Raw genomic sequence first — 23,948 nt, forward strand, 5'->3', positions numbered from 1 at the left:
AGATTCTAGAATTCTTCTAATTCACTATAAGCAAATGTTTTCTCGTAGTAACCATGGTCGGAGACACAAAAATTGGATTACAGAAACTTCTTCCCTCCAATCTCTCAAATTACTTTCTTACTGCTATCTTCTATTTCCTCTTTTGTTATTTCCTTGCATCTTTTCTGCAATATTTATGCACTAATCCAACAATTCAACTTTTACCATCTTATACTCGCACTGCTAGGTGCAATCTTATAGCATGGTACCACCTCAGAGATGAGATTCTGTTGTAGGTGTACCCTCACTCAATGTTCTCTGACATTCTTTATACCTGTCTCTGATCAGGCTCATCTCCCCATTTATCTTAGTAGCGATTTCTTTAAAAAACATTTGCCCTTTCTGTATCTGCTCATTGCTTATCCCCCATATCCTTCTTATCTGACAGAGAAAGGAAGGGATCTACTTACATATTTTCGAATATTTGACCTCCTATCCCCAACAGAGATATGTTCAAATCTGTTTCACCCTCATTCATTTCCAGTAATTCCTCTATTTAGGCTCCTGGGGATCTTTTCTCCCCAATCTATCTCCCCTTTTTCCTGTATTTTTACTCTTTCCATTATATAGTCCCTAATCCTCTGTTATTTTAAAAATGAATGGATGAATGAATCTCTTCTCTGCATTCCTCTCTAACAAAGCTGCTCCCTCTCCTTCGAAGGCATTCATCAAAGGAGAAGCCTGCACTAATTGACTTCCCTGCCTCACCTCTCATTCATGAAATCTCTCTCCAAGGTCTACTTATGATTTAACCTATCTGCTTTTTGAAAAATTTTTAGTTATTGTATTTTTCATTTCTAGATTTTCTATTTGCCTCTTTTACAAATCTACTGGCTTTTCCCTCCCAAACTGTCCTGTTCTTGTATCATGGAAACTGCTCTTTTCTTTATCTCCTTGAATGTTTTAGAAAACAACAATTTTTAAGTTCCTTTTACGAAGTGGCTTTATATTCTTTGGTAGTTCTTGTAGATGTCAAGTGTCCTGTTTGTTGAATTTGCCTTCTTTTCTAATGATGGTGCATTTCCTTATGTGGTCTGCTACTTTGGTCTGGAAGCTCTACTGCAGTGGGACTTATCCTCTGTGGGAATCTTGCATTTGCCCTGAATTTTCAAGATATCACTGTTAGGTAGTCTGCATTTGCCTCTTCTGGGTCCTTTGAGTTTCACTGGTTCCAAACAGGGTTTTAATTTTTTTTGCCTTTTTTTACTTTTTACTTTTGGCTTAAGGCCTTTTCTCCCTATGTAGGCAGTACAGATTGAGGTTCTTACACATATCACATGAGGTGTGGGATTTTGATTTCTTTTAGGGGCTACTTTCCTACTCTAGGTTGGGTAGCTCCTTCTTAAGTCCCAAGTTTTCTTGGTTCCATTCATGAATGAACTAAGAAATATGAACGAAACAGTTATTTGCATAACTTCTGCACAGATAAAGTTCCCTCATTGCCTGGAAGATGTCAAGATGCTAGCCTCTATTTGACCTCTATATGTGGTCCTGAAACCTTTGTAGCCCACTCAACTTCCACAGTTGTCTGTTTCTGGCTTTTAATTCCTCTTTCATTCATGGCATTTGGAGAATTCCCTTTCATCTATTTGAGTTTGGTTACATATTTAAAATGCTTTTAAAGTTATAATTTTTTAATCCAGGATTTCTACAAGTTAAAAACAAGAAAAGGGCTTTTTAAATCTATTCGTACCAAACTTTTGACAGGAAATCAAAATCCAGTCTTAAATCAACTGCAATCAGGGTTCTAGAACCATTACTCCATTGAAATTGCTCCACCAACCCATGAGCACTTTTTATTTTATTCTTTGCACTCTTTGACTATTCTAAAGCATCCACGATTTTTGATTACTCTCTTCTTGAAATATTACTCTTTTGCTTTCCACATCATGTTCTTTACCTACCATCCTAACCTTTCTTAGCCAAACTGACGGCTCTTTTTCTCCATCCGTACTTCAAATGCTATGTTCCACAGAATTCTGCATCGCTGCCACTTGGGCAGTCATCTTCTTGCCCAACTTGAACCACCTATATTCTGATGACTCTGAAATTATCATCTCTAGGGTGGCCCTCTCTTCTAAGTTTCCAGTCTGCATATCCAAAGGCTTACTGTAGAACTCTACTTGAAAGTTTCATCCACATTTCAAGTTAAAATGAGTCAAGAGGAACTCAGTTTACTAACTACTACTCTCTCTCTCCCACTGAGCATTTAGTATTCCCTATTCAAGCCATCCCGTTATTCGAGTCAGGAACGAACGCAGAGTCATCCTAATTACCCACTCACCACATCCTGCCAATTACACTGCCTTAATATCTTAATAAATCTGTCATTTCCTGTCCAGATTCACTGCTATTAACCTATATTTTAACCCTCATCTGTTTTAACCTGGACTTGGCAATAACCTTGTAACTGGGCTTCTCGCCTGCAGCTACAAGACCATCAGTTCAACTTACCACATCAGTCAGAAGAGTCATTTTTCTAAACTACAAATCCAATCATGTTATAACCCTTCCTACAAGTCTTCAGTGACTTCTAATTCCAGGTAAGACCAAGGCTAGACTTAGCAAGCCATGAACATCTATCTTTTGAGCTTCATCTCCTGCTATTCCTTTTCTCCTTTGTGTCTGTTCACTATTCCTAGCCAACCCCTTGCCCATGCTGGTTGAACACATTACCCATAATGAGTATTCCAAAGTTTTCCAAATGGGATCTATTATTTCCTGCTTCTGTGTGTCATCTCTGCCTAGAAAGCCTTTTTCTCATTCTCCTTGTTTGCCTCTACTTGTCAAGCATTGCCCCAGCTCCTCCCTTGGTACATCTGAGTCCTCTTTTTTTGTGCCTCATCACCCCTATACCAGAGGTTTTCAATCTCGACTAAACATTAGAATCACTTGGGGAAGCTATTTTAAAAACCAGATGCCCAAGCCATACCCAAGACCAAGTAAATCACAATCTCTGGGCCGTGGGACCCAGGCAACAGAAATTTTTATAGTTTCCCATATGATTTAAATGTGCACTCAAGGGCCACAACCTTTGCATTTGCCAACCTCTATTTTAACTGGTCCTTCTACACTTTTTTGCAAGCTGGAATCCCAAACTGGATGATGAGTTCTCTGAGGGCAGAGCTGATTTCTTATTAGTTTTTGTGTCCCTAGTGACTAGCACAATACCTGGTATATGGAAGGCATATAAGAACTGAAGTACAGATAAAAATAAGCCCTCTTCAATTTCAAAAGTCAAGATAACTTATTGCACTAAAAGCATCTTAATGGTTTCAGTTTTCTTCTCTGCACTAAACAACTTTGATGAGCTGTCAAGTCATTTGGCATTTAACCAAATCACAGATCACTCTGTGCCACGCCCTTCTCCATGCCTCTCTGGATTCAATGCAAATCAGGATAATGAATACAGGTGTGTCCCCTTCTGAAAAATTCCAACATAAAATAGTCCTGACTCGTAAAACAAATGAACCAAGGAGAGATTATTAACAAGCCTTTCCCTTCTACGTTACTTATTCCTAGGTGGCCTATTATTGGAAAGTCTCCTCAAAAACTCACTTTCTCTGTGAAGAATTTGTTGATTATGTCAGTCTACAATGATCTCTCCCTTCGGAAACAAAACAAACAAAACCCCTCCTTTTACACTTACCCCTAACTTCCCAATTAGCACTCTGTCTGATACAATGGGGTGGGCAAACCATGACCTGTGGGCCAACCCTACCCATCAGCGGTCTTTGTATGTCCTGTAAGCTAACGATGGTGTTGACATTTTAAAATGGTTTTTAAAAAACTAAAAGAACAATATTTTGTGACATGTGGAAATTATATAAAATTTCAATTTCACCATTCATATCCAGAAAGAATCTTGGCTGTATGGCTCAATTCCTCTTAGACCCACACTACGGGTCAAATTCTGTTTCACAGAGTGAGAAGCCCAAGCCCAACTCATTTTGTCAACATCTACGTCTTTGAGCCCATCCGTGCTGGCCCGTATCTGCCCTCAGGTTCAGGAAATAGTTGGATCGGTAGGTGTGAGATGGTATTGTACATTTTGAAGGGCTAGAATTTTCCATTTTAGCATTAGCTGAACTAAAAAAATTAGGTTAGGTTGGAGGACATTAAAGGTACCCACATTATTTACTTACATGTTTTTAGAGGACTGGATTAATTCAGTAATTCAAGATTATGTTATCTCCAATATGCATCGATCCCATTTTATTAAAAAATGGTCATCCCAATGAATGAAAATGCTACTAACATACTGCCCTCAACAATATATGTATTAGTACATACTAGAAGGAACATCAATCCCAAAAGTAATCCCAAATATTCTAATTTGAAATACTGGCATTGATCAGCAATATACAATTACCCTAAAGAAAATTTTTCACTCAAGTGGCAAGTCCACCCTGACTCATTGCATTTATTTGTTTTTGATTTTCTGATAAATCAGATCATGTGGGTTACAGAAGTCCAGGACATATCCAAATAGCTTCAAAAAAGGAGAGCTATACCTCCAACAATTATTCCATAGGAGAAGCAAGGTTAATCACCCCTACCAGAACCATAATGTACTCATTAATTCACAGCTCAATGGGCCACAGACAGAGCCATCTGTGTAACTATTTGTATCTGTTCCCAAGAGGAAGAGGAAAATAGGTGTACCTTTTGGTACAGGTGATGAGGCTGCCAAGAGAAAGGTCTACCCTCGAGATACGGCTGAGTGAATTTCATTCAGAAAACATCTGCTGGTGTCGCCTGGCTCTGATGTGTACCGCTTCCTCTCTGGAACAGTTGGGAAGTGCGAGTGTGCATGGTCCCTGGACACAGCTGGGGTGCTGAGTGTTTCATTAGGTAAACAACCAGGGGCAGGTGGGGCTAATTGGATTCAACTGTTTGGTGACAGCCACGGCATGATGTTTACTTTCCCAGACTGAATCTTTCAAGATACTTCAAAAACTAGGAGCCAAGCTCAACAAATGAACCCTGGACAAGGCTGGTCCAAATTAAAGTGCTGTCGTCCAATTTAGACTGTGAATAACTGGACCTGCAGCAGACGAAACCGCAGTGAAATGTCCAGCAGCACAAGTGATAATGATAATTAGGGATGCAAAGATAATAGTATTGTGCTGCCAAATAAAACAAAACAAACACAAAACCAAAACCAAAAAGTCAGTTAAGATGGAGCAGGATACATAGGAAAAGAGGAGAGGAACATCAGAACATCTTTGACACCATACTCAATGCTGATCAGAGAGCTTTATGATAGTATATATGTCTACCTGAGAATGACAACTTCTGATAACTCTGGAGAGGGCCCATGGAAAACAGAAACCATCCAAGGGGACCTAGGGAAAAAAGCTTTGGAATGACAGTTCACAGAAGGTAACTCTTGGGGATAATTTAATAACAACCTTTAAACAGATAAGTTCTCATATGAAGGGTCATAACTGTTTGATACTTAAAAGATCAAGAAGAAAAAAATTATACTGTAACACAGGTAGTGGACCAAGAATTCATATAAAATCTGTATCAGGTGGGCGCAGTGGTTCACGCCCGTAATCCCAGCACTTTGGGAGGCCGAGATGGGTGGATCACCTGAGGTCAGGAGTTTGAGACCAGCCTGGCCAACATGGTGAAACCCTGTCTCTACTAAAAATACAAAATTAGCTGGGTATGGTGGCACTGTGATCCCAGTTACTTGGGAGCCTGAGGCAGGAGAATTGCTTGAACCTGGGAGGTAGAGGTTGCAGACAGCCAAGATCATGCCATTGCATTCCAGCCAGGGCAACAAGAGCAAAATTCCTCGAAAAAAAAAAAAAAAAAAAAAAAAAAAAGAACTGTCTCAACCGTCAATGTTCAGATTTTTCTCATAATAAAGCAAATTTAAATATAGTCTGTGTTTGAATATCATTAAGATCTTTATAAGCAGATCTCAGATCAGATAACTCCCTATTTAAACCTTGCATGTCTTCCCATTTAACTGAGAATAAAATTCAAATTCTCTAGCCTCAAGATCCTTTATCAATGGTTCTTAATCCTGACTGCACATGAAAACACCTGGGAAGCATTTTAAAAATACATCAATTCACAGTCTGAAGTGGGGCTCAGTTTGGATATGTTTTCATCTCCCATGTGATTCTCATGTGCAGCCAGAAATGACCCAAATGATCCGACCCCTGTACCTGTCCAATGTCACTCAGTATTCATTCTCTTTGCTCACTAACCTGAATTCAAGCTAGTTCCCATCTTCGGACTTGCTCCTGTCTCCACCTGGAGTTTTCTTCCCCACATTTCCACGTGGCTCCTTCTCATCCTTCAGAACTGAGCTCAAACACCGTATCCTCCACGACGGCTTCCCTGACCCTACTCCTCACGTGAACCTCTTGTTTATTTAATCACATCATCCTTATTAATGAGAAATTTATTATTTATTTCCACTTTATTATTATCTAGCTCCCTCCATTAAGGTGTAAAATCCATGAAAGCAAGGACCTTACCTAGTCAATTCACTTCTCCACCTTTAGCCCTAGAATAACGCTGGCTCCTAGAGGTGCTCAATGAATGATTTTTGAATGACTAACAGATTGAAGCAATGAATGATACAACTGAAGCACCAAACACCGGGAAAATAACAAACGACCTAAAAATATCTTTCTGAACCACACACCGCATGTTGTCACTCATGAGTGGGAGTTGAACAATGAGAACACATGGACACGGACACAGGGAGGGGAACTTCACACACTGAGGCCTGTTGTGGGCTGGGAGACTAGGGGAGGGATAGCGTTAGGAGAAACACCTAATGTAGATGACAGGATGATGGGTGCAGTAAACCACCGTGGCACCGTGGTATACATTGTATATCGATGCAACAAATTTGCATGTTCTGCACCTACAGCCCAGAACTTAAAGTACAATAATAGCTGGGCGCCGTGGTTCACACCTGTAATCCCAACACTTTGGGAGACCCAGACGGGTGGATCTCGAGGTCAGGAGATGGAGACCATCCTGGCTAACACAGTGAAACACTGTCTTTACTAAAGATACAAAAAAGTTAGCCAGGCGTAGTGGCAGGCGCCTGTAGTCCCAGCTACTCAGGAGGCTGAGGCAGGAGAATGGCGTGAACCCAGGAGGCGGAGCTTGCAGTGAGCCAAGATCGCACCGCTGCCCTCCAGCCTGGGCGAGAAAGAGAGACTCCCTCTCAAAAAACAACAACAACAACAACGAAAAAACCCCCCCAAAAAAACAAAAACAAAAACAAAATTTTAAGTATAATAATAATAAAATTAAAAAAACTTTCTTGTACCGTCTTATTATTGAATATCAACAATATCATCAATGAATTTAAAAGTAAATAATACAAAACAGCACCAAATGCAGCAACAATAAATAATCATATTGGCCGACAATTTAGCCTTTACCATGAGCTGTGCATTCTTCTGAGCATTTGGCATATATTAACTTTTAATCCCCACAACCACCCTGTGTGGTAGGTACTAACATTACTTCCATTCTATAGGTGAAATACAGAGGCACAGAAGGTTGGGAACTTGATGGTGGTCAGTCAACTAGCAAGGTAGAACCTGAAATGAACCAGACCTGCTGTTCTGCAGTCTGTTTTCCTAGTTATTACACTGTCTCTCTAAAGCATTGGACGCATTTTTCAGGTTTCCTATTTCCTCTTTAATTCCATTGCCTCTCCTTTGGGCTGAAGACTGAGATATAGCTAGTGCTTTTCACACACGCACTACCACTTCATGCTCTGCGGCCACGTTATTAACTTTTCTGAACCTCTGTTTCCTCATCTGAAAGGCAGAGAGAATCTAATTTAACAGAATTGTTGCGACTGACTAGATGAGCTATGACTATAAAGTCCCTTGCACAGAGACTATGCATTAATACTTTATTATTTATTTTCATTCCAGTCTAGGTCCTTGTTACTTTATGTCAAGGTCACTGCAACAGACTCCTATCTGATTATGGTAGAGTGACTTGGGTAGGAGAAATGAGGACTGGCTGCTTGCTAGAGAATTTGTAGGGCAACTGGTTAGGTGGGCAGCATCTGTATTTGGCCAGAAGGGCAGCTGATATGTACTGGAAAGGATGAATGAAGGGATTCACTTGATCAAAAATCAAGAGTGCAAGGCCTATACAGAGACACCATGCAAGATATTGCAGACAGGTGTGCAGAAAATAACATAATAACTTACTTCTGGAAGCTAAGAGTTCATAAGAGTTCAGACCAGTGATTTCTTGATTTCTCTCTCTCTCTCTCTTTTTTTTTTTTTTGACCAAGTCTCACTCTGTCGCCCAGGCTGGAGTACAGTGGCATGATCTCGGCTTGGCTCACTGTAACCTCTGCCTCCCAGGTTCAAGTGATTCTCCTGCCTCAGCCTCCTGAGTAGCTGGGATTACAGGCACCCACCACCATGCCCAACTAATTTTTGCATTTTTAGTAGAGACAGTGTTTCACCATGTTGGCCAGGCTGGTCTCGAACCCCTGACCTCAGGTGATCCACCCACCTCGGCCTCCCAAAGTGCTGAAGTTATAGGCGTGAGCCACCGTGCCTGGCCCAGACCAGTGATTTCTAACCAGTAACACATGAGAATCACTTTGAGGATATTTTTAAACTAAACTTGCCCAGGTCCAACTCTCAGTGGGCCTAGTATGGAGAACCCAGGACACGTGTTTTGAAATTTCCCTCAATAACTCTGTGTGAAGCTACAATTGAAAAACAATGTGTTCGTTTTTTTTTTTAAAGAAAAACAGTTAAACCAATAACTAATGAAATAATATATTTTAAAAGTCTAAATTACAATACAATGGAATAAATGCCAGTATAAAGTTTTGCATAATAAATTATAGACGCACATAATAAAAGCATATTTGCTGAATGCCCTCTATGAAACAGATGCTGTATATAGGTTATAATGTTTTTGCACCTATTTAATGTTTAATATAAATGAATATATATATCAGTGTTAGGAGACAACATAGCTTTGAGAGACAGGTCACAAGCTGGAGCTTGCAGACGGTTTCCCTGGTGTATGCCCTTGGCTCTTCTGAGGTTCGAAGTTAAGTTAGATTGCAAAAGCTCCAAGGCCAGCTCAAGGAGAGTCTCATTCCTATAGGACCCTGGCCTCTGGCTACACAGGAAACCTGAAGGGCTTCAGAAGCAACCAGAGCCCCTAGTGTCTAGTCTCTGCTATTGAGCACCGTGGGGCCAGTGAGATGGTAAAACACCACTTTGACCATGTCATCCTCCTTACCAACACCTATGTGTCAGGCCTCTGAGCCCAAGCTAAGCCATCGCATTCCCTGTGACCTGCATGTATACGCCCAGATGGCCTGAAGTAACTGAAGAATCACAAAAGAAGTGAAAATGGCCTGTTCCTACCTTAACTGATGACATTCCACCACAAAAGAAGTGAAAATGGCTGGTCCTTGCCTTAAGTGATGACATTACCTTGTGAAACTCCTTTTCCTGGCTCATCCTGGCTCAAAAAAGTTCCCACACTGAGCACCTTGTGACTCCCCACTCCTGCCCGCCAGAGAACAACCCCTCTTTGACCGTAATTTTCCTTTACCTACCCAAATCTTATAAAACGGCCCCATCCCCATCTCCCTTCACTGACTCTTTTTGGACTCAGCGCGCCTGCACCCAGGTGATTAAAAAGCTTTACTGTTCACACAAAGCCTGCTTGGTGGTCTCTTCACACGGACGCGCATGACACTACGATAGTACTCTTTTACCTAATACAGGACATTAAAAAAAATCCCCTTTCCTGCCCATTTCTACCCAACCACACTGTCCACCCTAGTCACTGTGATTGCTCAGCCTTTCTCCCATGCACCATGGTCATCCACCCTGCTCCACTGCTTGCTCGTCCTGTTCAGTCTGGCAGAAATTTCCTCATTCATTTAGTGAGCATACTAAGGGTCAACAAGGTACCTAGCCCAGTGCCAGCTCTGATGTCTGCCATCAGCCACTGCAGGTTTCTCCTCCTCACTCTTTCTTCATGTCCAGCATGGGTTCTAGCTCCTCTCTGAAGTGGTGAAAGGGGTGAGCTGAAAGTAACATGCTTGTGTCTTAAATCAACTCAAACCAACTGAGCCTCTAACACTAGGGAAGAGGTTTTATTTGTATTCTCTGCCAGGCCCGACACAAGGCAGAGAGCCCCGTTATCCCCCACCTCCAAGGAAAAACATTGATTAATGAACTGATGCTAAATCGGAACAGAGAAACTTCCGAAAACTGTGATTTCCGATCTTTACATTATTATTTTGGGACACATGAGCTGCTGGTTGGATCTCAGGACAGAGGACAGGCAAGGGGAGGGAAGCACTCTGCTTAGACATAGGCGACTCATAGGCCAAGTGCCTGATGGCTAATGTCGAGCAGTACAGAATTCACAGCTGCGTTTCCCTTTAAGCCCCAAGGGGTGTGGATAATTAGGGAAAAGACTTCTAGCCCTCATTTCCCTTTTTAAGAAAGCCCTCTTAATCCAAAGCACGTAACCTGACATCATTACCTGCGGCACAGTCTTTCTCTCCAGAATGAGGTACTCATAGAAAGGTGGTATGTTTTTCATCTTTCCTCAGATCGCCAAGCTCCCAGGAGCTGCCCCAGTTCTCATGGGAAGCTTGGAAGACAAGCCAACCCTCAGCAGAGGGCATTGTGAGCTTCTAGATTTTCTGATTTCTCTGAAGGATATCTGCTGAGGATCACACGGGAGAAAATCAGACTGCAATGTCTTCCTGCTCCCTTCTTCCTTCCCCAGTGTTATACCATTTTGGATCATTTGAATTGTATATGGCTTTCTATTTAAGTCAGTCATTTGCTGGCAGCAAAACTAGAACATTTCCTGTTTTTCCCCTCACTGTAATCAGGATTTGGCCGTCCAAATTAGGACTGCCCTAATTACTCCTCAGCAGGTGCCAATCTGGGGGAGGGCAATAAATAGGAAGAGAGGAAGTAAGGACACTTTGCATCTTCAGAGTCATATAATAAGAAAACACTGTCTCCAGAAACCTGAATACGCTGATTAACCAGCAGGCAACAGCACCGTGGGGGCATGTGTTGTGCCTTTGAGTGTGCATTGTTGTATAACAACTAGAAAGATGATTTTCTATTTATTCCCTTTCAAAGCCTCACAGAGTACTTTTCCCAATCCTGAGAGAAATTTAACATAGGTCCATCATTCAGCAACTACGGTAGGTCCCTCGCAGACAATCCCCTGTGATGTGACAGTGGGCAGCAACAGGTGGCCACCATTTCAGAGACTATGGGTAGGAGAGATGCCACAGCAGTAGAGTTTCTTACGGGAAGGAATCAAAATGCTCCTGACGACCAGAATATGTCAAAAACCAAAAGCAATGGCCATGTTCCAGAAGTAGTAGTCCAAGGGAGACAGAGTTCTGCTGTTTGGACAAAGCAGTAAAATACGAATGACAGAGAAATAACTCAATTCCTGTAGAACAGACAGACAGCATGGGCAAAACTATCCATGTTCCCACTTAAACCAATCACTCCAGTTGCGCACCCCTCCTCCACCCTTACTTCCCTGGCCAAAAACATAATTTCAGGATTTTCTCCTTTCTCTCTTACATCACCAAATTTCCCTTCTTCCCGAGTCCATTTCTTCAAATACAAATATGTACTTATTTCTTCTATTTAAAAAACACATAAAACAAAAAAACCTTCCTGTGACCTCACTTCTCCAGCCACTATGCCATTTCTCCATACCCCTTTGCAGCAAAACTCAGTGTGAAAGTTTTGCCTCTATTTACCCTTCCTCTACTCTTAGTTTGTTTAAGGCCATGCCTGTCCAGTTTTCATCCCTGCTACTCCACAAAAACATTCACATTTATCACTCAGTCCATGCTGAGCTCTAATGCTGGCAACACTACAACACTACATTTTCTAGATTTTCCTCCTCCTTCACTGGCTGCTGCTTGTCAATGTCCTTTGATGATTTCTCCTCATCTTGCAAAATTCATAAAGTCCACGGTCCTCTTCTTTGCCTCATGAAGTCCATGGTCCTCTTCTTTGCCATGAGTATACTCCCTCCTGTGAAGATTTCATCTAGTCCCATAGTTTTAAATTCCATTTAGCTATACTATTTATATGCCGATGGCTGCCAAATATCTATCTCCAGGCCAGACCTCTCCTATTTTGATGCATATGTCCAACTCCGTCCCCCACGTGGCTAAGAGACACTCGAAATTTAAGCCCTGATCGGCTTGCCCAGACCTGCAGCATCCTCCGTCACAATAGCTGGCAACTCCATCCATCTTTTCATTGCTCAAATATAAAACCCTGAGAGTTATTTTTGACACCTTTCTTTAACTCACACCCTATCTTCAATCTGGCAGGGAATTCAGCTGGCTGGTTCTTCAAATACATTCAGAGTTCACTCAGTTCCCTCCATCTCTGCTGCTACCAACAGTGCAAAGAGTCCTCATTTCTCACCTGGGTTACCACTCCAGCCTTTAGTTGGTCTCATTGCTTCCATCCTTGTCTCCCTAAAGCCTATTTCAATACTTAAATTTTAAAACACATGTAAGATCATGCTGCTCCTACACACAATCCTTGTAATGGCTTCCCATTTCACTAACAGTAGAACTCAGCATCCCTAGAGTGGCCTACCAGGCCCTCCATTCCCCCTTGATGATCCTCTGATACCCTTCCTCCTTTTGTTCACTTTACTCCAACCATGCTGGCCTCCCTGCTATTCCTTAAAAGTGTCCCAGAGAACCCTGCCCCCTGGCCTTTGCCTGTGCCAGTGCACTCTTCCCATATGGCTGGTCAAACTCTTTCAACCCCTTGGAGCCTTTCCTCTAAGCTCAACGCGACAGAGCCTCCCTGGGGCATCCTATTTAAAACTACAACCTGCTCCTCCCACACTCCTGAGTCTATCTACTTTACACCATTTCTTTTTTCCACAGTACTCACTATCTTCGAAAATTCTTTTTTTGTTTTGTTTTGTTTTTTGAGACAGAGTCTCACTCTGTCACCAGGCTGGAGTGCAGTGGCGCAATCTCGGTTCACGGCAACCTCCATCTCCCAGGTTCAAGAGATTCTCCTGCCTCAGCCTCCTGAGTAGTTGGGACTACAGGTGTGTGTCACCATGCCCAGCTAACTTTTTTTTGCATTTTTAGTAGAGATGGGGTTTCACCATGTTGGCCAAGATGGTCTCAATCTCTTGACCTCGTGATCCGCCCACCTCGGCCTCCCAAAGTTCTGGAATTACAGGCATGAGCCATTGCACCTGGCCCTAAAATTCTTCATGTTTATGTTTTACATTCATTTATTGTCTATCTCCCCTCTCTCATCCACAACAGAACATAAACTCCATGAAAGCAGATATTTAACCTGCTTAGTTCACTGTTATATCAACAAACTCTCGTACAAGCACTCAATAAATATTTGTTGGATAAATGGAATTCTAGAAACTAAGTGAATGAATTGTTTTAAGGACGCAGTGATCCACTGTGTTTGTTAATGGTTATTGAGATCAAAAAAATTCCTGAAAGGTTTAACAAATTTAGGGAAGGATCTTGTGGTGCCGAAATAATTCAAAGCATGGAATCACAGAACCACGGCTGAACATTTTGAAGGTATCCTGACACACAGGAAAAAGTGCCTGGGAGCAAATCCCTGATGTTCATAAAAGAAAAGGGACATAATACAGAAATGGGGTGAATTTGGAATTGTAGGCAAAATTCTGAACAGATAATTAAAAAGTAGTTCATGAATAATTTGAAAGTGGTACTCACTAGAAGCTAGAAGGATCTCACAAAGAACAGGTCAAATGATCCTTTCCTAACTGACTTGGGGCAGTGGTAAATTCAGCTCTTGGTTGTCTTGATCTTGTTTCCAAAGGTAATTTGAAAGCTGCCCAAGAAGAGAGTTCTTAAGGAATGGTTTAGTTGGGAGAAGTGGGTCCTAACAGTAAAGGGATGGGAGGATTCCTGAACAAATATCTAGTATTGTCCGTAACAGGTTTGCATGCCCATCTCGGGTGGACATGAGGAAGGGCTGGCTGCATTAAAAGAATCAGGCTGGGAAGATGCCAGTAAGAAACCTGATCAATCTTTTACAGGGCAGATTACGAAATATGTGGAATAACTGTCATGGGAACTGGTAAAGGCAATTACTGTCATTACCATTATCATCATTATCAAAATAGCAGCAAATCATTTTGGGGGGAGCATATTATTTTGTGAAAACCGGTTACAAAAGATTGACATTTTTTGAGACAACCCTTTGAGAAAAGGACTATTATTACCTTTTTGCAGATGAGGAAATCAAGGCAGAGAGGCTGAGTAGCTTTTCAGGGTCATATAAGTAGTAGGTAGAAAAGCTGGCATTTAAACTGAAGCTGTAGGGCCTGCTCTTGAGCTAAAGCCCAGGTTCCTAGTTAGAAAAACATATGAACTCCTGAGGCACTAAGTAATACATACGTCAACATACAAGGAAGTGTCAGGAGGTATAGCTCCCAAATTCTCAACTTAGTCCTAAGCTGTTGGACATTTTTTTTCAATGACATGCATAAAAAAAAGACTGCTTATGTAATCAAGGAAGACATGGAACTTACAGGAATAGCTAAGATTTTTTGATGACAGAATGAAGATTCAAAAATATCTCAATAGGCTGAAATGGTGACTTAAAAATAACATTAAATTTGGCCAGGCATGGTGGCTCATGCCTGTAATCCCAGCACTTTGGGAGGCCGAGGTGAGTGGATCACCTGAGGTCAGGAGTTTAAGACCAGCCTGGCCAACATGGTGAAACCCCATCTCTACTAAAACTACAAAAATTAGCCAGGCGTGGTGGCACACGCCTGTAATCCCAGCTACTCAGGAGGCTGAGGCAGGAGAATTGCGTGAATCTGGGAGGTGGAGGCTGCAGTGAGCTGAGATCGTGCCACTGCACTCTAGCCTGGGCAACAGGGCGAGAATCTCTCTAAATAAATAAATAACATTAAATTTAATGGGTAAATGTGAGATCCTAAATTTGTGTTTTACAGAAATCACCACAAATACAGCATAGAAAAGATAATACTAATTTCAATCAGTATTTCTTCTATAGCCAATCAGTGGCCAAGTCTTATCAAGTTTACCTCTTTATTATCTCTTAATCTGTTCCTTGCTCTCCATTTTCCTTCCCTGTCCCCTAATTCAGGCACTTAATGTCTCTCTCCCCTCTATCTCTATACTCTTGCTTTTCAAATCCATCTTACACAAAACTCAGAAAAATTTCCCTAAAGCACAGGTCTCCACGTGGCACTCCATGCTTAACACTCACTCAGTGGCTCCTTGCTACTTAATTTAAAAAGGCAAAGTTCCTTGAGTCTGACATTCGCGATCCTCCAGTCTGAGGATCCACTGAGGAAAGCCTTCCTTTCCACATCCCAGACATTTATCACTTACTCTTGCTCTTCTTCAAGCCTCTGTCTAAATCCTCTTTATTCTTCACAAAGTCTAGTTCATATCCTTCACCAAGCCTTCCCTGTTCTCCTTCGTAATTTCTTCCTCCCACAGCAAGGCATTTTTACCTATCCTGCCATATTTTCTGTCATGAATTAATGCTGTGGATATATGCTATTTCTTTGTCCCGTATTTCCCTTTCTATTCTTCACCAAGAATATAAGCACATGAAAGGTAGAATCTTGACTGATTCATTTCTTTATCCCCACACACCCACACGGCATCTTGGTAAATGCTCAGTAAATACCTGACAAGTGCAATGACAGGACACACTAAGAAGCATTGTGTCCAGCACTGGGTCCTGAACAAGGAAAGTGATGGTGCTGCTCAACACCCAGAGTGCATCTGGTCACGTGGGGAAGCCGAGGCAGTGGGAGGATTGCTTGAGGCCAGGAATTTGAGACCAGCCTAGCCAACATGGTAAAACTCCATTTCTACTATAGATAGATAGATAGATAGATAGATAGATAGATAGATAGATAGATAGATAGATAGATAGATAGTTGGGCATGGTGGCTGGCGTCTGTAGTCCCAGCTACTCAGGAGGCTGAGGCAAGAGAATTACTTGAACCCGGAAGGCAGAGGCTGCAGTGAGCCAAGACTGCACCACTGCACTCCAGCTTGGGCAACAGACTCTATCTCAAAAAGAAAAAAAAAAAGGAAGAGTACATCTGGAACACTGGGCATAGTCTGGGGCACTCCTTTTTAAGATGGACACTGCCAAGCTAATGGGTAATGGAGAAAGATGACTGGGATAGTTCGTAGACCAGGGCATGCCAGAAACTGGGAATGTTCAGTTTAAGGAGAAAAAGCAAGACTAAATGGACTATGATAGCTATCTTCATATATTTGAAGGGCGTTCAGAAAAGGATTAAACTGATGAGTTATTATTCAGAGAAAAGAACTGTGTCCAATGGATAGGAGAGTATCACTTCAAACTAAGAGAAAACTTCCAGATGAAAACTATTCAACAATGATCAGTCTGCTTTGCAGATGCAGTGGCTTCTAGCCACTTGACCTCTTGAGAGGCAGGAACATAAATGATTGGAAAAAAAGTCACGCATGATGAATATGGTGCCAAGCTACAAGAACTTACAACATGTCTTTCAGGACAACAACATCAATAATACTATATAAATGGCCATCAGTGGGATTTGCATTCTAGAGACAACTTGACCTTATCGTGGTCAGGTTATGCAACGTCTCCACTATAATTACTATTTATCAACATTATTATTTGTGAGAAAGTAATTGGGTGCCCATAATGAGGTAACTTGCTAGAAAAAGAGGGCATGCCCTACTTAAAAAAAAAAAAAGCTTTAAATTTAATGGAGGTTAAACATAAATTTAAAGTATAATATTATTAAAATGCAATTATTTTTAAAATTTTTAATTTTTTAATATTTAGGTTTTTATTTTTTATTTTTTGAGATGGAGTCTCACTCTGTGACCCAGTCCAGAGTACAGGGGTGCGATCTCGACTCACTGCAACCTCCACCTCCCGGGTTCAAGCGATTCTCCTGCCTCAGCCTCCCGAATAGCTGGGATTATAGGCATGTACCACCACACCTGGCTAATTTTTGTACTTTTGGTAGAGATGGGCTTTCACCATGTTGGCCAGGCTGGTACCAAACTCTTGACCTCAGGTGATCCACCCGCCTCGGCCTCCCAAAGTGCTGGGATTACTAGCGTGAGCTACTGCACCGGGACTAAGTTTCAATAGTTAAAATATTTTATTCAATTCTCTTTTGGTAGATGAGACGTTGGTATTACCACTTTGGAGTTTGGTTTTGTAAAACTGGAAATCCAAGACTCTATGGCCCAGAAATTCCAATCTCAGACAATTAACCTAGAATAGTGGCTTTTACAATTGTTATTGGTGTATCCTTAAAATAATTTTGGAAAACTATATTCTCCTTCCTTTTTTAAGTTGACATTTAATTTTTTTTAGCATGCGTTTAAATAGATGCAAAAGACATAAATTTTGGCATATCCTAAAGACTGACAATGTTAAAAATCACTATTTTAAATGTATCCAATGGCCAGGCACAGAAAGACAAATATTGCATGATTTCACTGATATGGGGACTCTAAAAAAGTCTAAAAAAGACTCACAGAAGTAGAGGGAGAACAGTGGTTGCCGGAGGCTGGGGGCTAAGGGAGCGGGATGGGTGTGGGGTGAGGTGGGGAGATGTTGCTCAAACCATACAAAGTTTCAGTTAGGAGGAATGGCATTTTGAGAATGAATGAACATCATGGTGACTATAATTAATAATAACATAATATATATTTCAAAATGCTGAGAGTAGATTTTAAATGTTTGCAGCACAAAGACACACAAAGACAAGTATGAGAGGTAATGGATATACGAATTGGATTGAATGTAATCATTTCATAATGTATTCATATATCAGAACATCGCATTGTACTTATTATATAATTATTATTTGTCAATTAAAATTTTAAAAAAAGTATCCAATGGAATCTCAATGCCACAGGGATTTGATACTCTCCATTATACATTTAAAATACATATGAACAAGCTCTTCTTTAACAGTTGGATATTTTTCACTTTTCCTTTTCCTCTTTGAATTATTATTTCTATTTCATTTCCTCACTGAAATTTATCCTAATAAAATATATTTTATGCTTGAAATTATTTTATTATTCCATTGTAGTTTTTTACAAAAGACTATCTGTATAAATTAAAATCCAAAATCTTTAAAGTTTCTGTTACCACAAGACTAAGTTTTAACCTTCTTTTGTTTGAATTACCATTATAATTATTATTTACTACACAACCAATTGACATAATTGTTAATTATATGTATGATTTTAACCTAAATATAAGTTTTGATAAATAATTATTGAACACAAAAGGTTATTGGGACAGCATCTCAATGAGATGGTTGTTGTTTAATTTGTCCATGTAACTGCGGATAATTCTTGTTGCTGGAATCAGGAAGGTTAAGCATTAATCTATGTTGTATTCCTCTGCCAAATCAATCTTCTGTAAACATTGCTTCCTTGCTCACTTATAATGATTCCCTATCTGCTATCCAACATCTACATTTTCAGGATCTTATTTTTTATGACCCTTTTTTAGTCGGTCTTAATCTTCCTATTCAACATTATCTCCTGCTAGATTCTCCTAGGAACTCTGTCCCAGTCAAACTTCCTCCTCATTGTCTCCTTTAAATAGTGGGCAACTGGGTTGGGTGCGGTGGCTCAGGCCTATAATCCCAGCACTTTGGGAGGCCAAGGTGGGCGGATCACGAGGTTAGGAGTTTGAGACCAGCCTGGCCAACATGGTGAAAGCCTGCCTCTACTAAAAACAGAAAAATTAGCCAGACGTGGTGGTGCACACCTGTAGTCCCAGCTACTCGGGAGGCTGAGGCAGTAGAATTACTTGAACCCAGGAGGCAGAGGTTGCAGTGAGCTGAGATTGTGCCACTGCACTCCAGCCTGGCGACAGAACGAGACTCCATCTCAAAAAATAAAATAAAATAAATAAAGTAAAATAGTGGGCAACTGTCTCATTGCTTCCTCCATCCCCGCCTTTGTGTATTCTCTCCACCTCTGCAAATTTCATCAGTCCAGCACATATCTCACTTGTAAAACCATTCCCGATTACAACCCTTTCTCTTTCTTGTGTTTTGATCCCTCTGCCCTCAAAGTCCATATTATACAAGCAGCGCCTGATTACGTAGTGCACTTCACCTATCTAGTCTTCAATATAGAGCACAGAAAATTTAGTATTTTATTATACATTCTTTTCTTCCCTAATCGTTTCATGTATTGTGAACCAGACCATAATTTGTTCCTATTATAAGCTTTCTTAGAGAGTTGCTATGATCTTTCCCACAAGCCCAGAGATTTTTTTGAACCTAGGGAAGAAAATCAGAGGGATAACTAACGGTTTTCAAGTTCATAACAATGGTTTTTCATTGCTACTGATGCTGAAAACAGGGGTAACTGTTCTTTTGTGACAGTAGGAATGCTACAAATTAAATGTCAGGAAGAATATATATATATATATATTTTTTTTTTTTTTTTTTTTTTTGAGACGGAGTCTTGCTCTGTCGCCCAGGCTGGAGTGCAGTGGCGCGCGATCTCGGCTCACTGCAAGCTCTGCCTCCCAGGTTCACACCATTCTCCTACCTCAGCCTCCACAGTAGCTAGGACTACAGGTGCCCGCCACCACGCCCAGCTAATTTTTTGTATTTTTAGTAGAGACGGGGTTTCATCATGTTAGCCAGGATGGTCTCGATCTCCTGACCTCGTGATCCGCCCATCTCGGCCTCCCAAAGTGCTGGGATTATAGGTGTGAGCCACCGCGCCCAGCCAGAATATATTTTTAATTAAAAAGAAATACTATTAAAGATTAAGAGTTTCAAATTGCTCTATTTTAAGGATCTTTTTAACCATAAGATAGACTAACCAAGATCTGGAATTTCCTTGAGGAACATGATCTTATCATTCCAGGTTTTCATGAACATCAAGGCTGACACATAATCTGAACCACTCAATGGCAGTCCTAGTGGCTCTGTCCCTTCATCACTTTCATTCTCTCTGTTGTTCTGACTACACAAAGGTCTAGGAGACTATTTCCATGATGGATGTTCTCATCTCTTGACAAACTCAGAGATGATCCTTTTGAAAATTAGGCTATTGAGGCAATGTCACCAATCAGAACCACCCTCAGGCTCCAACATTACTTTGCTTAGTTCCTAACAGAAGCTACACCTGTAAGCTGCATTGCAGGTGTCCTTGTACTCCTGGAGCTTCACGCACACCATGTTGAGGAATTGATCTGAATATGCACTCAAGTCATGCATCAGGTTCAGGAGGTCTTGCACTGTCTTCTCCACAATGATTGTGCTCTGGAAATGAACAACAAAGAGAGGATATGAGATTTCTGTAGTCAAGTAATGTGTAGGACAAGGAAGGACAACTCCAAGTATGTCATAATTTAAGGTACCTAAGCTTTCCTGGAAGAATGTGACATTTTGAAATATGAACTCAAAACAACAACCAAATAAGAATCTTACACAGCGCTGGTCTTCCCAAGACCTGAGCAAGTGTTTTTTCTGGAAGGACACAGAATGGGGATTTTCAAGTTGATATCATGGAATTCTTGACACTCACAAGATAACTTTGGCTTTTAAGACAGAAAATGCATATTCAGCTGGAGCCTGATTTATCACTCCAAGGCTCTTTGAGATTAGGAACCTATGACAGGCAGCACAAAGAAAAAACCTTCCATGATTTATTTTAAAAGTTTCAAAACCATCAATCTATTCAGAATAACAACTAACATTTGTATTGTGTTTTACAGCTTGTAGAATGTTTTCACATACACAGCATATGTTATCTCACTTGAGACTCACACAATAATCATGATAATCATGAACATTTATAGGGTTCTTACAAGTGCAAAGTACAATGATAAGCACTTTGTATATTTTATTTCCTTTAATTCTCTCAACACCCCTATACCTATCAGGTGTATCCTATCATCATCCCCAGTTTAAAGATGAGGAAACAAGCTTAGGAAGATGAAGAAAACAAAGAAGGAGCTCCAGGCTTTGCTCTTCTAACTATACCATTCTGCCTCAGAGCCAGACCAGAGTTCTGTTGCCCACAGTGCATTTTCTCACGAGATTACAGTGTTTCATATTGCTGTCACCACTGTAGGCGCAGGGTCTAAACACACTCAGACATATTTTAAAACTGAATTAAAAAACTATCCGAAAGGAAAAATAAGCCCATCTTAAAGCTAGATGCCGACAGCATTGTATAGTAAATCAGTGTTATATCTGAAAAAGACACATAGTCAACAAATTCTAAATATTTGATTAAGAAAAGACTTAGTTGTTTAAACCATTAGTTCATGCCTCTTTCAAAAGAAGCAAAATTACACTGGGGTAAATATTAATCGCATGCTTAGCAGCTTGGAATCCTTCAGTCAGTAACTGGTTTGTTGATTTTATATTTATATAAAATTACATAGGCTATGATAAGCTTAGCCATAAAAATAAGCTTAAAAAAATACTTTTCCAGTCTTGATAGTGAACTATGAAGAAATCAAAGGCATTTTCATTATGCTTAAATACAGATGATGGGGTACAGGGTTTTGGCTAATTATTTTCTTAAAATCAAAAGATTAAACAAAGGTGTATGGCTCTTCTCAACACAGTAGGGGATTAGCTTGAATTATGAGTTACACTTGCATGCTTATTCAAGATTTGGTGGTAGAAGCTTCTTGTCATCTTTCCCCTTCCTCTCATTCTTCCCACCCCAGTAAAATAATCAGAAGGTGAAAAGCAAGGAGCACTTACATTCTGTAAGGCAAAACCTCATAGGAAGTCAAATTACAGTCTCTATAGAATCCCCACAAGTTCAACTTCCTTTTCTGTATTGATTTTAAGATTAAAGCACTGCAGCTTCACCCTGATCCATAATCCCATTCCTCTGTATTTGTGTGTGAGTGACAGGAATTGATTCTGCCTGGCTACACGTCCCTACACTAGGAAGAATTTAAAATCCTCATCCTGATTCAAAACACAAGATATCCTACAACATGTGGGCAGCAATTAACAAAGGAGACTGAAGTTCAGCCATCCTAACAAAGCCTGTTTAAAATCTAAAACATTGCAGGGAAGACGAGCATGAGGAGATCCCTCTGATTATTGGGAGAAAGGGCCTGGTTCTACTCCCAAGTATGCTATTGATGACCATCTCTGGGGTAGGTTTGGGTAGTCCTTTCCTTTCTTATGACTCAATTTAGTTCTCTAATAACCAAGGATAATTGGATTGCTCCTTTACTCTGTTGGCCCCCATGACTCATGCATTCAATTTGTGTACTGGCGCTTTCATACTGGACGAATACTGTGTAATGGCTCTCAAGGCATCTCAGGTGTATTTCGTCTTCCTGAATAGATTATCAGCCTCTCAAGAGGGATCAGCATTCCTCTTTTCTTTTTGTCCATCTCCCATCCTTCTCTTCCCTCAGTTGTTTATAATCTCTCAGAATTTTCAGGACAATACTATTAATAAAAGAAACTAGGCTAACAATGTTAATACACAGAATAAATCTCCGAATGCCATATATGTGAGGGATGTTAGACACAGACACCTGTGCATTTTGAAGTCTCCTTGGGTGGTTTAGGTTTGGTTTGTATTTATTGCAGAGCTTTCAGCTGACTAGAATTGTGCTGATAGCATTTGGAGGGGAAGGGATGACTGCGAACACCTCTGCATATCCACTGGAGGTCAAGGTTTTGGGGGTGAACAGGAAGTACCAGCAGGGAATGATTAGATGCCATGGTTTAATTCTAATGGTTGTGCTCAACACAGAGCCTCTGTGATGCTATATGATTACATACAATTTTCCAGCTATTTGGTTGGTTTACCTTGTCATGGTAGCACTCTGGATAATCAATCACTACATTCTTTTCAAGAAAAATGACACTGTATTTTGCCAAATGATGGGTATTTTTACAGGGAAAAAAGTTTCCATTTTTCAAGAATTTATAACAATTTCCAAATCAGTGGCTCTGACAGATAAATGTTGAAAATATCAAATTTCTAACAAGGTCAATCCTGTTTTTATTTATTTGATCTCTTTAGCAATGCAAATGATTTACTGACACATTATTAATTTTGGGATTTGCTAATGTTGACTATAATGACTTCATAATAAGCAAAACCCTGATTTTCTTCATTATAATTTCTATTAAACAAATCATAAATGATTGATATTTACTTAGAAACAACTCAATTCACATTTCTTGCAACTTATTACCAGGTAATAAAGTCTATGCATGACATGAAAAATGAGAAAAGAAATGATAAATCCCAGGACAGTTGATGTAATAAAAAAAATATTGCTGTGGAAAATAAACACTTAAAGTTTATTACAGGGATACGCTGGTCATCTAAAGTATAAAGTGAACCAGTTGCTTGGTTCTGCACTTAAAAAAATTTAATCAGTGAATGAATAAAGATGATTGTACTTTTGAGAACTAGTCTACTGTTTGCCAGAATGGGGCTCTGCCTCATGATACTAATATCCTGTTACAGAAAATCGGCTCCCAGTCCACATAATTTGGAAAATACTGAATTAAAGAAAACTGAAGTGGTGTTTTTACTGGATGACTTCAGAAACCTTTAATATGCTAGAGTCATGAAGAGTCTTAAAGAGGCCAATGCAGTATTCAGTCTTCCCTTAACTATCAAAGTAATGAAACCATTGTTCATAGTCCATCTTTTCACATCTACTGGAACAGTGTTTCACAGTTTGGGAACAACTCTCCCTAATTCTCTGGTCATACTAATCAGGACCCTAAGGCCCAATGACATGCTTAAGGACACATGAGGAGTACCACTGTCAACAGGGCGAGCTTGATCA

General features: G+C 40.4%; 1 protein-coding gene across 1 annotated transcript in view; it reads right to left on the reverse strand.

The window, feature by feature from the left end:
* EXOC4 (exocyst complex component 4) overlaps window positions 1-23,948 on the reverse strand; it is an 850,866-nt gene that overhangs the window by 172,253 nt on the left and 654,665 nt on the right. The window contains exon 12 of the mRNA XM_010357736.2: window positions 20,282-20,418. Coding sequence (XP_010356038.2) covers window positions 20,282-20,418 — 137 coding nt within the window. The remainder of the gene's footprint in view (window positions 1-20,281; window positions 20,419-23,948) is intronic.

This window comes from Rhinopithecus roxellana, chromosome 6 (assembly GCF_007565055.1).
Source record: "Rhinopithecus roxellana isolate Shanxi Qingling chromosome 6, ASM756505v1, whole genome shotgun sequence".
Classification (NCBI taxonomy): Eukaryota; Metazoa; Chordata; class Mammalia; order Primates; family Cercopithecidae; genus Rhinopithecus; species Rhinopithecus roxellana.